The following is a 15,739-nucleotide window of genomic DNA, read 5'->3' on the forward strand; positions in this document are numbered from 1 at the left end:
ATGTGTTCGGAAATTTAAATAATAGTGTGGGTGTGTAGGAAGTTATGAATAGGATTAATAATAAAAAAGTGAAGAACAATATTATTATCCACATAGAGTGATTCAAATAGAATCTTTATTTAAAAAGAAATCGTATCGAGAGAAGTGTCGTTACTTGACAGAGTTTAGTCGCAGACTGACTGTAATGTTAAAAACTATTTTATTGTGAGGTCTAACCCTCTGTATTGTCCTTGGTAAAACACATGTTTTTCTTCTTAACTAAGACCGTAATATTTGGTTGTACTGTACAGTGTAAAATAGAGAGTCCTTTGTACAACTCAAGTACTGAAACACTAAATTTTTCAATCTTAAAAAAATTTAATTCCTTAGCCTACTAAACCTCGCGGATAAGAGAATAGTCGCCTAAGTTTCATAAAAAGTTTTGGGATCCACTGCTCTTTGGAATATTCCGCTTCCGTATGAATGTCGGTATTTTGTTTAATAGAAAAGGTCTAGACAAAAGTTCTCGCGCGTGCCAGTTAACTTGCTTTAATTACTTACAAATTTGACTGCGAAGATGACCCTTTGTCCTTGATTGACCCTTTTGATTGACGAGATTGGCCGAAATAGTTGTAGACGTATTAAATAGATGTTGGCATTCTCAATAATAAATCGTGATTGGCGACAAAGATTATAAAAGAAAACTTAACTTTATTTCACCAAATAAACACTTAGAATAGAATTTATAATATTTCGGTAACGTAGGTTGACTAAATATTTGTAAAATAGAACACTTATATTTACGATTATAACTAATTTTATAATAATAATAGTGAGCGTGGTGAGTAATCACCTGATGCGAAAATAATTAATTTTATAGAAAATAATACAGAATATTAAATTAAATAATGAACTTTTAGAACTTAATGAGATTTTAGTGAGTAATCACCGAATAGTAGTAATAGTGGTAATAGTAGTAAAATGACTAAGAAATATTTTGCGTGGTGGTTAACACCGGGGGATCGATCGAAGTGTCGATCATCGCTCAAGTTTTGAGGTTCGTAGCTGATTTTTCCCTCCTCGTGTCGTCTTGTGACGTCACGGAGCTACACATTAATTTAGCTAGTGTCGGTAACGAAAATTTCGGGTGGTAGTTCGCCAGGCTGGTAACATCGGGACATTTTGTAGTGTCTCAGTACCTAAGGTCATAAAATCAAGCCTATACAGGCTTTCTTATTATAGCTGCACAAATGTGCCTTAAATGTGTTTTTCACATTTAAAAACCAATAAAAGAAAATACGTTATTTTTCTAAAATAAATATTTCTAAGAACTAAATATCTAAAATATAAAACTAAAAGTTTGTAACTGGAATTTATTTTTGCTCAGAAAATCCAACAGGGTGGGTAGTATTAAATATTGTAGTGTTGCCTAGGGATTCATGGTATCCTCCTCTGTTTCCTGGGCACACTTAGAGTCCTTTGCATAGACGCCCAGGTGAGGGTGCAATAGGCGTAAGTTGGAAAATTAAATATTGTGGGTGTGTGTGGAAAAATATTATTGCAGTGTAGCCTAGGGATTCATGGTATCCTCCTCTGCTTCCTAGGCGCACTTAGAAGCCGTTGTATAGACGCCGGATTTGGGGTACAATGGTAGTAAGTTAGAAATTGCGGTATAGACGCTCCATATGAGGGTACTGTCGGGAATAGAAACTATGATAGAAACCGCGATATAGACGCTCCATAAGAGGGTATCGTCGGGAATAAGCCTATTTGATTATTTTGTAAGGGGTTTTATTGTATATTAAGGGTTGGTTAAATAAAATAAATTGTAAAAATGAATTGCTTTTAATAATTTCTGTATCCTTCCTGATGATCTCTCACGACCCTGAGTCTTCATTCCATGTTCTGGTCCAGTTTCTGGATACTGTGCGAAAAATCCAGTGGCACCCTAAATAAATTTAGGGGCAACCCTAGCGGATCCATATACACCGTGTAAACTTAGTGTAAACTCGATGTATACTTAGTGTCAGTGTAAATTAGGGGTTTATTTGGTGTATACTCAGTGCATATTGAGTATACACCAAATACACTCCAAGTTTACACTGAATTTACACGGTGTATATGCGCACGATATACACTGAGTTTACACCGAGTATACACTAAAAAATTTTTTTTAAGTCCTCAGAACAAAAGTTGTGAAGAAAATTTTTTTTGAAAAAAATTGAAATTAAGAAAAATCAAATTTTGAAAAAAAATTAATGTTTTCAAAAAAATTAAATTTTTCAGGAAAATTGAAAAAAAAAACATATACATACATACATACATACACCATAATAAAAACCGTCGGGGAAGTTTCCTAGGGCCTCAAAACGTCGAGATCTGATTAAAACTCGATTTTCGAAAAACGGATTAAAACCAATAATTTCCCGATTTTCGAATATTTTCAATTTTCTCAGCGAAAATTTCATGAAAAATAAAATTTTGCAAATAAAGAGTAATAATTTTTTTTTATTCAATAAAAAAAAATTCACTCAGTGGGGACTAAATCAACTGAAAATCATTCACCTCACATTCACTCCGCAAATTTTTAAGTTTTTCTCCAAATGATATATATTGAAGTGTTTCTGAAGTTCTATTCTTAATTTTAAAAAATTAAGAAATTTTTTCGCATGCTAAAATAGAACATTAGTTAACGACGCGGTACCTCTATTAATTTATGTTAATGAGGTAAAGTACCCAGTACTTGAACGATTTTAAAAATGGCCCTAGTACTTGAACAGTTTGGAAATTCTTATATTACTAAAAAGCTCCGGCCATAAACATTAATATTTAATGTATATTAAGATAACTTGATGTCTTAGTTAATGATACAAGAAATATTTTTTAATGTCAAAGCTAAATATTATATTTTATTTAATATCTAATGACGGGATCATTAAAAGTGTCGATTAATATCCATTTTTGAATGAAAATGATACCACCACAATAGAAAAATGGCGAAATAACCCAAAATATTTAAGAATTCAACAAAAAAACTTAACCAATCAAAAATGTAGATCATTTTGCAAAATATTCTGTTGTTAATAAGGTGTTTTAATTATTTTTTTATATTTAATTTAGCTGTTCAAGTATACCTCCCAATTTCAAATGTAGGACCCAAAAGTTGAACGACATAGCGCCGTGTGTTCAAGTAATTTTGTATTTTTAATTTTTTTTTTTTGTAATAGCTATAACTTTTTTAATATTCGACTTTACGGGACGTTTTTTTTTTTTTCAAATGTAATTTATTAACTACACTACATAAAAATTATTTAAACCTTTTTTCATTGTTTTTTATATTATTTATAAACAGTTCTGAATTAGAGAAAGTTACATAAGTATTTTAAAAAATTTTTTTTCTTATTATACATGAATAAATCCATAGAAATTCGGCCTACTTCATGCGGCATAAAAATAATTACAGAACAATCAATTTTTTATTTAAATTTTTCAGGAAAAAAATTTTAAATGATGGATTTTCAGACAAAGACAATTTTCTTGTCAAACAACCAAAAAATTTCATCGAAACTGGCTTCTGAAATATTTTTTTCAGTCAAATGCATTTGAAAGCAAACAAAAAAAAGCAACTGCTAGATAGGTAAATTTTTTGAATAATTAAGCCAAAAAGAAGAGTGATTTTTAAATCGATTACCTCTCTTAGATTTGGTAGTAAAATTCGAATTAAAAAAAAAAAAAAAATGAGTGAGCCTCACAGACATAAGGTCACAATAGAAGTGAAACTTTTTTAAGCCGCTTTAAATAAATAAACAGATCAATATATATAAATATATATTATAGCATTTCATTTATTCTCAAACAAAATAAATTTATTGGATTAATTATTCGGTTTTTAAGAATTAAAACAATTACACATTTTTTAATTAAAATTTAAATGAATTTATTTCTAAGAATATTATGTTTACAACAAATGTAAGTTTTATTTTTCCTCTTTATTTTTTAGAATTATCATCTTATTTATTCTTTATTATTACTTGAATTATCAACAAATGTTATCAGCGGCTTGTGATAGCTAAAATGTGAAATAAATATTTTTGTCTGTATTCTATTTAAGTATCTCGAAAAAACCGCATCTATTGTTGTCCCATGTTTTGTCGTTGGTTCATTTGGATTATTATTTATTATTTATTATTATTATTTATCGCTAAATCAAATTTGGTCTTTAAAAAATCAACCAAAACGGCCGATGACTCCGATGAAAAATTTACGTTAAAATCTCCACTAAGGATTATAGGTTTTTTTTCTAAGTCTTGATTAAGTTCTTCCGCCACAGCAGCCGAAAATGGTAGTAGTGCACGATGAATAAATTTTATTATGTCTGTGATATACTTATTCGGTGATATATAAATTGATACTAGTAAAATTGACTGGCCATTTTCTCACTGAAAAAAAAAATTTGCTATCGTAACAAAAGTCAGGATTACGCAGCTATTTGTTATGATAACAAAATTAACTTGGTTAACGTAACGAAGTAACATTTGTTGTGGTAAGTAAAGTGAAGTTGCTGCTTTAACAAGTAATAAGTGTTGAGGAAATTTTTTTGAATACGCATAAAATTGTTTCCATCTAATGCATTGCTAAGGCTGATAGTCAGTATTAATCATAGCTGTAAACGTGATACTTAGCTCAATTTAGACAGACAGTTATTTTTCAGATAACAATTGTAGGCAATTATATAAACAATTTCGGGAACTTGGAAAATAGTAAAAATAATTTTAAATATGCCGTATGGCATATTTAGAAAAAATTTATCATCTCATTATTATTGTCCAAGTTCCCGAGATTGTTTATTTATTTATTTATTTATGAAACATGCACAGAAAAAAAGCTTCATTTGAGCCAAGAAAATATTTTTCTTCCTAATTATTTTCTTGAGCGAAAAAAAATTTTTTTTTGGACACAAGAAATTTCACTTATTCCGATAAAATTAATTCTCTTGCTTTAAGAAATACGTATCTTGATCCAAGAAAATTTATTCAAGTCAAGAAAATCTACTTGTTTTGAGAAAATTCAGCCTCATGATCCAAAAAATTTAGTTCTTGATAGAAGTAAATTTTCTTGTCTCGAGAAAATTTCTCTCGTACTCCAAAAAATTAAATATTTCGATAGAAATAAATTTTCATTAATATTTTTATTGATTAACATGTCAAACGGGAACATCAAATAATATTGAATCATTTTTTTCATTCAATATGTATAATTGCACGCTAAAATAATATAAAATAGGTATCAAATATTCAAGAGAAAAATTTTCTCAAGATGAGAAAATTTTTTTCTCAGCTGAAGTAGGTGGCACTGCTTCCCTAAAGTATCTAAAAATCTTGATCAAATATAAAAATTTATTATATCAATTATTTATGATAATTTGAATTACGAAAAAATTACTTTCACCAAGAGTAGAATTTCAAGAAAAATTTTTACTTCGGCCAACACAACTTCGGTCTTCCTTCAGACACCCGAAAATTTTCTTGAGCCAATAATTTTGTTCTCCAGTCAAGAAATATTTCTTTCTGTGTGGATTAGAATCTACAGAGTAATGGTGAACAAAGTTTTCTGAGTTACTTTTTTTATTAATTTACTAATTTTTGTTTTACACAACATTTATTTTAAGTTCAATAATAATAAATATATAAACATACATACAAACATATCTAACAATTAATTATAGCACAATACATATTTTTTAAAAGTTAACAAACATGATATTTTAAAACAATGAAATTTTCGTTATTAACTGAGGTATAAATGTAGAGAGAGAATGGGTCAAGTAAGTCTTTAACATTGACAAATATAATTTTCTCATCGGTTTTTACTTCGTATGCCCATACATGTTCATTAAACCCTAATACGTCAATACTTCTGCATACAAAAACTAATTCATTACGATCATCAAGACTGATGATCAATTCAATTAAAGCAAATGTTGGGCAGAGATCTTTCGTTCCAGTAATTAAAACCATATTTTGGGTATATTTAATACTTTTATATTCTACCCATCGAAAAAAACTTTTTTTGGAATTATTTAATGCTTCATTTGAACAATTATATTTTGACCATGTTTTAGAATTAATTTTCATTTTAATACCAGTAATTTTTTCATCTGTAATAGATCTATTTGCCAAAAAACGATAATTTAAATTTAGTTGGTGCTTTATCGCGATAGATTTACAAATATTTACACGAGATTTATTAACTGATGCCGGTACTGTTAAATTTGTATGCTTAGATTCAGCTCTGATTGAAGATAAATGTGAGCAAGGACCACTTTCCTCACACGTTTTTTTGTAGTGAAGAGAAATATGGCCCTTTGGTTTCATAGAATTACCAGTCAATTGCTTATACAGCTGCCAGTGTCTGATTATAGTGGTATCAAACGCATTTATTTGATCATTTGTAATTTTTTTAGCTAAAATGAAATCAAATATTTCTCGCAAAATAAGATATAATTGCCAATAGGGGTTATTTTTCGACACTAAATCTCCAATTATTACTCCCAATAATCTAACAAACGTGGTTAACTCTGAAGCTGTCATTTTTAATTTATTATTTTTGCTCAAATCGTCATCTCTAATAAATGGAGGTTTATTTAGGGAATCAATAGGCCCATAATCAAACACTGCTAATCTTTCATTCAATTCCGATACAGAAAACTCATAATATTCACTATTTTGTGAAGTAATTGCGCTTAAAATTTCTATTAAATCATCATGAGCTATCCCTTCTCTAAAATCATGCATTTCGTCGACAGAAAAATTCTCTACGGCATGGAATGAAGCTGAATTAAACACACATTTTTCTCGTATACCTGTTAGCGTAATATTATTTGTTTTAAGGTCTGTCTTGTAGTTTTGTACAGTTCGAGTCAATTCAGGGGATAAAAGAATGGTATTTTGACATGTATTTTTGTCCATTTTACAAAATCGACAATAATAAGTGGCAGAAAACGATTCGGTAAAGCCTAAAAGACCATGTAAGTCAAGGTTATCTCCTTGGATTAGACCCAATACAAAATAAACATGTTTTTCACCTTGATTTGTTAAAATTTTAATTCCTTTTTCTTCCAAAAATTTTATTTCCTTAATGAGCGGGCGGTAAATGCGAAATGTTCGATTTTTTTTATTTTTATTTAAACGAATCCAACTGTCATACAATAAAACAAGAAAATAATTTTCTAATTTTGACCGGCATTCTGATGGTAAACATGGAATTGATGCGTAAATGGGCATAACCTTTCCTGATCGAGAACCTAGAGGATTATTAACTTCCACGTCATCACCAGATAAAAAATATGGTATCACAATATCATCATCTTTGTATTCAGATCGTTTTTTAGCCCATGATTTACACTGAATATAGTTTTCAATTACTGTTTCATTATTTTTAAGTTGTTCCATATAATTCACCGTGTCAGTTAAAGCATTAGGTTGCTGAAAAAATTTTTTAAGCGTTGCACGTAATGGTATGAATTGTCCACATATGTCGGTCATTTTACCTTTAGAACCTTTTTTTGATTTTGAAATAACATAAGTACGATCAATAATGTACGATTTCGGTTTTATATAAGAACCTGATTTTTCAAAATGCTTCAACCGTCGATGTTCTGTATCTAAATCCGCAAAAGTATTTTTTATATCATCAAACATTTTTTTAATTACATTAATATCTTTGTCGGAACAGTTTGAATTAATAAGAGTATTTTCTACTTTTGATTCTAATATACCTATAAAAGAATCACTCAAGAAAACCTTAATATCATCGAGAATATGTTGAACAATATTTTTAGACAAGCGAAGATTAGCGTACATATTTGCTATAAGTTCTACTGCTGCTTTATTAAGGGCAGTTTTGAAATCATTCGCTGAAAAATCCGGATTATTTGTATTTTGCTGAAAGTCACTCTGAGTATTACTGTCATAATTTAGATTTTCACTATTAGAAAATTCTCGAGTTTCATTAGTTAAATTAATATCTATATCATTTACTACTAATGATTTCAACTGGCAATCATGTATTCTTTGTAAATGTTTTTTGAAAGAATCTTTTGTGCTAAAAGTTGAGTAACAATTCAATTCGCCACAATTGTATATATTTTTTACATCTGAATGTTGTTTAGCGATATGAAAAATGAGTGTATTAATACAATCAACTTGAATTGAACAAATACTGCAATTAGGCATTTTAAATTAAGTAATTATGTTGCTAACTGACTAATTATAAGCATTTACGGAACTGTAAAATTAAATTATTAATGCAATGCAACTGATATTAACTTAATAACTAAACTTAATTTTAGGGAGTAAAATGTTTGTACTGTCCAATCAATGTTTCGACGCTTATATAATGACTGTTGTATGTGTCATCATATGGCAAACCCCAAAGAACTCTTTGGAAAAACTGCCATATTTGTGCCGATTCAGGGGGGTAAATTGCGTTGAGAGCGAAAATGCACTTAAAAAGCAAAAAAAAAGCTTCTAATAGAGAATTAACTTCATAACGATAATCTGCATGCAAATAGAGGAAGATTTGAGAAATGTTTTCAATTGGACCCACAACAACAATGAATGGTTGTAAAGTACATTTATATTGAGCAAGCTTATCGACTCTTCTTTTGACTATTGCTTCAATATTTCCAACAACCTATGAAAAATTTTAATTTTATTATAAATATATATATATATATATATATATATATATAAATAAAATAAAACCTGAAATCACGTAAATGTCAAGTCGAATGTTCAACAGAAGAAATTTTTCTGATCATTCATTTTTCCTAAAACCAAAGCATATAAAACAAATATTATCTGAAAATCAATTGGTTATTTTACTCTCAAATTAATATAAAGAAACATCAAATTTATTGTAGAGAATAGATTGGAACCAAAAAAATGATTTTGTAAAACTTAAATTAATTTTCTTGAATCGAATAGATAAGCTTTCCAATAGAATAAAATTGAACCAGAAAATATTTCGCAATCAGAGAGATTTTCGTTCAATTCATGTTCAACTTTTCAATTTTGCTAAATTAACTTCTGCATGAACATTCAAGTAGAGATTCGCTAAAATTTTTGTTAAATAAATATCATTAACAATAAACTTACTGATACTTGTAATACAAATCCTCTTTGCATTTCTTCGTGAGTTGGACGAAAATGTTTAATAATTTTTTTATTTTGGATTGCATTACAAACACCAAATAATAAGGCCAAATGAGTTAAAATAAACGCCGTTTTTTCGTCTAAATAAATAAAGAAAATTATATAAAATAATAAATTTTACGACCTTTTAATTTTACAGCTTATTTGAGATAAATCGATTCTATGTAAACTTACTTTCACTTATGTCAGTAACAGAATCATCAAAAATATCACTATCGATCAATTTTTTATATAAAAATTGTTCCACTTTTCTCCAATTTTCCGTTGCAATCTGGTCTCGATCAGGATATAAAGTATCAAAATCTTGTTTAAGCTAAAAAATTATATTTTTTAATATAAATTACTTCCATTTATTAGAGCAAGAGTCGAAGAAAAAAAAATAAACAGAAAGAAAGAATAATTATTTTAACAGAAACATTATTCTATTCAAAAATTTCTTTTAAATTAAAATATGTCCAAGATATTTTGTACGTTTTATAATAAACAAATTAGGTTGATTTGAGCTAAAGAATATAAAACTAAGAAAATAATTTTCACGAATATGTTTCTATCAAATAAAACAAAAAAAAAAATTCGAAAAAACAATTTGTATTTAGTATGAGTTGATTTTAAATTATTCAAGAACTTTTTCGCTTGATTTAATAAATTTAAGGTCTTTAAGATTATATACCAAATTTTTTCTTTTAAATCAATTGACTTATTTTATTTCTATTGAAAAATGTCTAGAGGGAAATTGTTATTATTCTGTTTAGTTGTTACTTTTTTAATCATATTTACATTGAAAAAAATATTTTTTTATCAAATAAAGTGAATACGACTATAAAAATTTCTATCGCTAATTATTAATGTATTTATTAATACGTCATAAACTAATGAAATGTATTTCTCAAAAAATTGCATTGAAAACATAAGTCACATATAAATCGGTTAATTTATTCGAAAAGTATATATCTTTGTTGAATAGTTTTGAAAGTGTTTTTAAATAAATAAAAATTTTTGTAAATTTTATAAATTTTTAATTTTTTTTTTAAAGATCTATTACTAAGCTCAATTATATAAAAATAGATATAATATGGAAAGCTCTGACCTAATAAACCGCAAAAAGTTTAAAAAATACCGAGCAATTTCATTGATTTTCTTAATTTCACATTAATAAATTATCTTAAGTTAAATTAACAATAGTAACGTATTGGGCATACCAATAAATAGCCCCTATCATCTTTGAAAGCGAAAAATTCAGACAAATAGTTATAAATATCAAAATCATTGTTTTGTAAAAGATTTCTTCTTTCCTCGAAAGTAGCTTTCCAAAGTACTAAAAATTCATCTAAAGGTACATCAAGGTCTTTCAAAGATTCTAAAGTTATAGTCGAACCATCATTTTCACTTTCCTCAGTTTCGATATCTATAGTAAAAAAAAATTTTTATTAATTTTTAAAATAACAATAAAAATATTTATAATTAAAATATGGATCGGATATTTTGTACACAGAAAGAAAGATTTATTTCAACCGAGAAAATTTAAAAATTCACTGGAAGACCTAAGGTTACTTGAAGCCAAAATACTAGTTCATAACACAAAAAATCTTTTCCTGAATATCAAAAAAATTATGATTTCACCATAATTTGTTTGATTGATTAGAACATTTCCTTAATCAAGAAAGGTTATATACATCAAATAATTTTTTTTCTGTGTAAAATTTTCTTAATAATTACAATACAATCTTAAACTTTTTTTACGAAATTTTCTTATTACCTTCATTTCTCTTACGCTTATTTTTGTTAATGGAAATCAAACCAAGCTTAATCATTTCCCGTCTCGTATTTGACCATCGTCGATATAATTTGCCATGGCCAGCTACAAACTGTCCATTCTCAGTGATAAAAATGTACGTCAACTATTGATACAATTAATTCAAAGTTTTATTGAACAATCTTATTAGACTTCAAACAAATATATTTGTTCTTAAAAAATATAAGACTCTAACGAACCTTGTTTTCTTTAGGAAAAAGCTCTACAATGGCGTTAGCTATTTCTATAAAACGTTTTCCTGATATGCTGCAAAAATTACAAAATTTACGAGAATTCGAATCGAATTAAAAGGCAAACTTTACTCAAAAAAAACCTAAAAGATAGTTAAAACTTAAGGCCCTATATGCAACTTCTTGCTATATTCAAATTCAAATGGTCTAAAAATATTCATAGCAATGAATTTTTGAAATCTCTAAACTTTTAAGATCTTTGGAAAGGGTTTTTTGATTTTTTTGAGTGCTTTACATTTTACCTCTTAAGTAAAGAAAAAATGAATGTTAATTGACACAAGAATATAATTTGATTTACTAACCATTTGTCAAGGCTAGTTTTAATTTCATCATCAATAATTATGTCGACGAGTTTATTCCGATCGTGTTCAGTGAGGCCTTCATAATTTTTTTTACGTTTTGGATTTTTTTTATATGAAGCAAGAACTCTTTTACCAAAGCTGGATTTTTTTAAAAGTTGTTCTAACGTCTATTGATAACATACAGTGAAAAATTAATAATCAATAAAATAAATAAATCACGCATATTATGACTATCTAAAGTAAAGCAAAAAATTTCTCAAATGAAAAATTTTGCTTTTATTAGGTAAATTTAAAGGTATCAAATTTACGGACTCAACGCTAAGTCTTAAATTAACTGTTAAAAGTATAAGTAAAATTATGGGGTAATACCATCGATTCACTAAAGAAAATAGGTCTCTGATTTTCTTGCGGATTTTGGGGGATAGGACTCTCATCACTCCGATCAGAATCCAAATCATCAGGCCGTGGATCGTCTAATGCGCATAGCAGATGACTTAAGTAATATCAATACTCTTTTTTAAAATTAGAACGAGTATAAACAAATTACCATTCAATGGAGTATTTATTTCATCCACGAAGGAAGTGGAAATTATTTCTGTTGGAGCAAGCGAAAGACTAGACGCACTAAATTCACGCTGGTGACTTTGTTTCTGTGATAATAAATTCGATTAAGTATTGAAATTTATTGTAATCCTAAAATTAATTAAGGAAAACGCATGAAATTTTCAATCTAAAATTTCTGTATAAAAAAATTTTCGTCAGTGTAAAAATAATAACATATAACATCTAAACGAATAATAACAATTAATTATTAAAGCTTAACCTCAACTGAAGATTCTTGCAAATTGGTATTGCTAATAAGATTTTTTAAATTATTTCGGAATTTGATTTGCTCGCCTAGTGGTAAATTTAATTGTTTTAAAATATAGTCATCAACGGAGGGCAGAAGGTCAACTGTAATCTCTTGATCTATGAATATTGTTAAAATTAATTGTTTTCAATTAAATATTTGCAAAAAAGTTATTGATTTTATATTCGATACAGAAAAAAATATTATCTAAGTCCAAAAAAATGATCGACAACCGTGAAAATTTTGTTGATAGAATACAAGTTTTAAATTTCACAAAATATTTAAATTTATCAATTAATTAAACATTTTTTTCTGTGAATAAATTTTGTAATTATTTTTTATTACAAATGATGCAAACTTTTCATATTGATACTAACCAATGAACTTATTAATTGATCCGTCACTTATGCCCCAATTTCTTAACAAATTAAACATTTCTTCATTGTCCATTTAAATTGTAATTTTAATTAAACTTGAATAACTATACATACAGTAAATTATAATTTGATCACTTCCTTTTTACTTCTTAAATAAATAAAATAACTTGGTAACCAAGAATATTGAATGTTAATAAAACCTGATTTAATATTTTGCTCAACACATTTCATTTGTTTCAACGGCAACTTCATTTTACTTGCCACAACAAATATCATTTCGTTGCGTTGACCAAGATGGATTTGTTATCTCAACAAATAACTGCGTAATCCTGACTTTTGTTACAATAGCAAATTTTTTTTTTTCAGTGCTGTTGTACATTCAGCGGCACAGATTTCTCCTACAGCACTGAGTTGTACTCCAAGTGCCTGTATATTATGTACTGAAATGTCCATTGATGGTGTTACAATGTGTGTTGTATCGTTATCATTTTGATAAATAGCTCCACCTCCAGATCTTATATTAGGGCGTTTATATTTAACTACACAATTAAAATTAGGAATGGAAATGTCTTCATCATTATGAGTCCACGTTTCAGACAAAAGTAGAATATTTGAATTAGCAGCTACTTTGTCGATAATGTCATTGTTATGGGTTTGTAAACTTTGAATATTCAAACTATAAATTGACAAACCAGGCTTTTTAGTGATAAATTCAAGTAATTGTGATTCTAATGTCACTAATGGGTTTAATGACAGTCTTTGAAGCTCAAGTTTTAACGGACGAAGTGCAGCTGGCTCTGTTCGCCCATGATTAAAAGTAGCCGTATTATTTTTTGTAACGATATATAATTTTTCAATCGTAGTAACTCTCGATAAAGCAACCTACAATAATTATCATTTACTTACCAGGATTAATAAAATATAATGATGAAATTATTAACACGAATGTATAAACAGGAATTGAGAAATTTATATTTGAGTCAACACGTGTAAATATATATACACCCCACTATACCCCAAAACTATTTACACAAAATAATTAAAAAATATAATGAAAAAAAATTTTCCAGGAATAAATTTTAATATATATATCAAATAAGTGTATTTTTCATGTATTTATAAGTATTTACGTATTAATTTATGCATATATCTTTACTAAAACGTTTTAAATAAGAACGGTTTGCGACAGCTGATATACGCATATACACGGAAAAAAATAAACTGTAATAAATAACAGTCGATTTATAATAAGTAATGATCAACTGCTAAAAATTACCATTTCAAACAGTAAAATCGTGATTTTACTATTCACTTTATAATATTTATCATTTAAACGTTACAATTTACTCTTTACATGGAAGAAATTACTATTTCAAACAGTAATATTCGCTATGTAAATGTCTAAAATGTTAAAGTATAATAATTAACAATTCAGACTGTGATATTTATCGTTTGGTACCTAAAAAATGATCGCAATGATATGTAAAAAGTATAAAATAAAGTTAGTAAATTTCTAATATAAGCAACGTCAATATTTACAAAGTAAAATGGTAAATTTTAAACGCAACGTTAAAAATCAAACTGTAATTATTGACTTGCTTGGACTGGTAAAATGTATATTTTAAAAGTATAATTTTTACTGTTTCAAATGTTAAATTCTCCCAGGGTGAGACCCCCTTCTCTTTCATCTGAGTTCCCCTTCTCCTCATAATATGGACTATTCGCTCTGAGTGAAGCCATGGTAGGGAAAATTAAATCGACTGAAGCGTTCGCAGTGGTTACTTTCGGAGTTACGGGAGGCTATTATTCCTAAAATTGTAAGCAAGTACACGTGGAAGTATTTATTTTGTTTTAATTTAAATTAATTAAAAAAAAAAATGAGACACCAGAGTTGTTGTACCTTAAAAAATACCAGCAGAAATATTTACTGCATTCTTTTTTATTTTTTATCATTATACGTACTTGTTGATTCGTTTAACTAAAAAACAAAACTGCAATTATTACACTGATAAAAGGATTTATTAACTATTAATAATTTAATTTATTTGAAGACAATTATTTAATTTATTAAACTTTAATAAATATTTTTTAACATTCAATAAATATTTAATTGGGAGGAAAGTACATTTATTAATAGTTAATAACTATTTATTAATAGTTAACGAATATTTATTAACAGTTAATAAATATTTTATTGAGTGAATTTGTTTTGCTTGTAATATCATAATGATATGAAAATGGCTTATAAACAAAAATCATTTTTATAAATTATTTGTATTAATTATATTACATTATAATAACGTTTATTGTAAAATACCGAATTCCATCACAGCTCATAATTACCTTTTGTATTTATAAATATTAAAAAGGTTAATTTATTTAGTGAATTGAATTATTATCATGTATTCCAGCTATACGATTATAAAAAGTGTCAAAAAAAAATTGCTATTTTTGCTTTTGGTTTTAAATAAATATTTGCTAACAGTTAAGAAATATTCATTAACAAACAAATCCTTCTATCGGTGTATAAAATTGTCACATATTTTTTATGACTTTTTTTTTACAATTATTTATAAAATTTATTTATTTTTATGTTTCTTGCTATTGACATACGTATAAAAACATACTCTGACAGCCTCCCGTAGTTCATATCTTGACTTGCGCTGCAGTCACACTCATAGCGAATACATTGAAATGGCAATTTTTACTGTTTGAAACTGTAATTTTTCAAGTTGAAAGAGTTGTTATTTACTATAGTGACAGCTACTAATCACTTATTTTGGATATTAAATTATAAATTGTGGCTTTTATACTTTCTACATTAAGTTCTGTAATATTTATATTTTTGCCACCCCGATGCCCGCTTTACTGTTTGAAACCATAAAAATTAACCGGAATCCGAGTGAATTTTACAGTTTACTTTTTTCCGTGTACATATAGCTGATATACGCATATACATATAATATATACACT

General features: G+C 27.4%; 1 protein-coding gene across 1 annotated transcript; it reads right to left on the reverse strand.

The window, feature by feature from the left end:
* Positions 1 to 211: 211 nt before the first annotated feature.
* On the reverse strand, positions 212 to 13,669 carry LOC123266053. The gene is made up of 6 exons (XM_044730084.1): positions 12,767 to 13,669; positions 9,369 to 9,507; positions 9,138 to 9,274; positions 5,772 to 8,673; positions 1,861 to 1,927; positions 212 to 324 (listed from the first exon to the last, which is right to left on the reverse strand). Exons 4-6 carry the CDS (start codon positions 8,211 to 8,213, stop codon positions 212 to 214), a joined length of 2,622 nt encoding a protein of 873 aa, XP_044586019.1. The 5' UTR covers positions 8,214 to 8,673; positions 9,138 to 9,274; positions 9,369 to 9,507; positions 12,767 to 13,669.
* Positions 13,670 to 15,739: the final 2,070 nt, after the last annotated feature.

The sequence above is a fragment of the Cotesia glomerata genome, linkage group LG5, assembly GCF_020080835.1.
Source record: "Cotesia glomerata isolate CgM1 linkage group LG5, MPM_Cglom_v2.3, whole genome shotgun sequence".
Taxonomy (NCBI): domain Eukaryota; kingdom Metazoa; phylum Arthropoda; class Insecta; order Hymenoptera; family Braconidae; genus Cotesia; species Cotesia glomerata.

Excerpts from the sequence above, each read along its gene's own strand:
- LOC123266053 (XM_044730084.1), bottom strand. The coding sequence starts at position 8,213 with ATGCCTAATTGCAGTATTTGTTCAATTCAAGTTGATTGTATTAATACA. Across the intron at positions 1,928-5,771 it reads CTCTCTACATTTATACCTCA|GGTGCCACTGGATTTTTCGC; the intron begins GTTAATAACGAA and ends AAATTTATTTAG. Across the intron at positions 325-1,860 it reads TGGAATGAAGACTCAGGGTC|TACTTGAGTTGTACAAAGGA; the intron begins GTGAGAGATCAT and ends TTAGTGTTTCAG.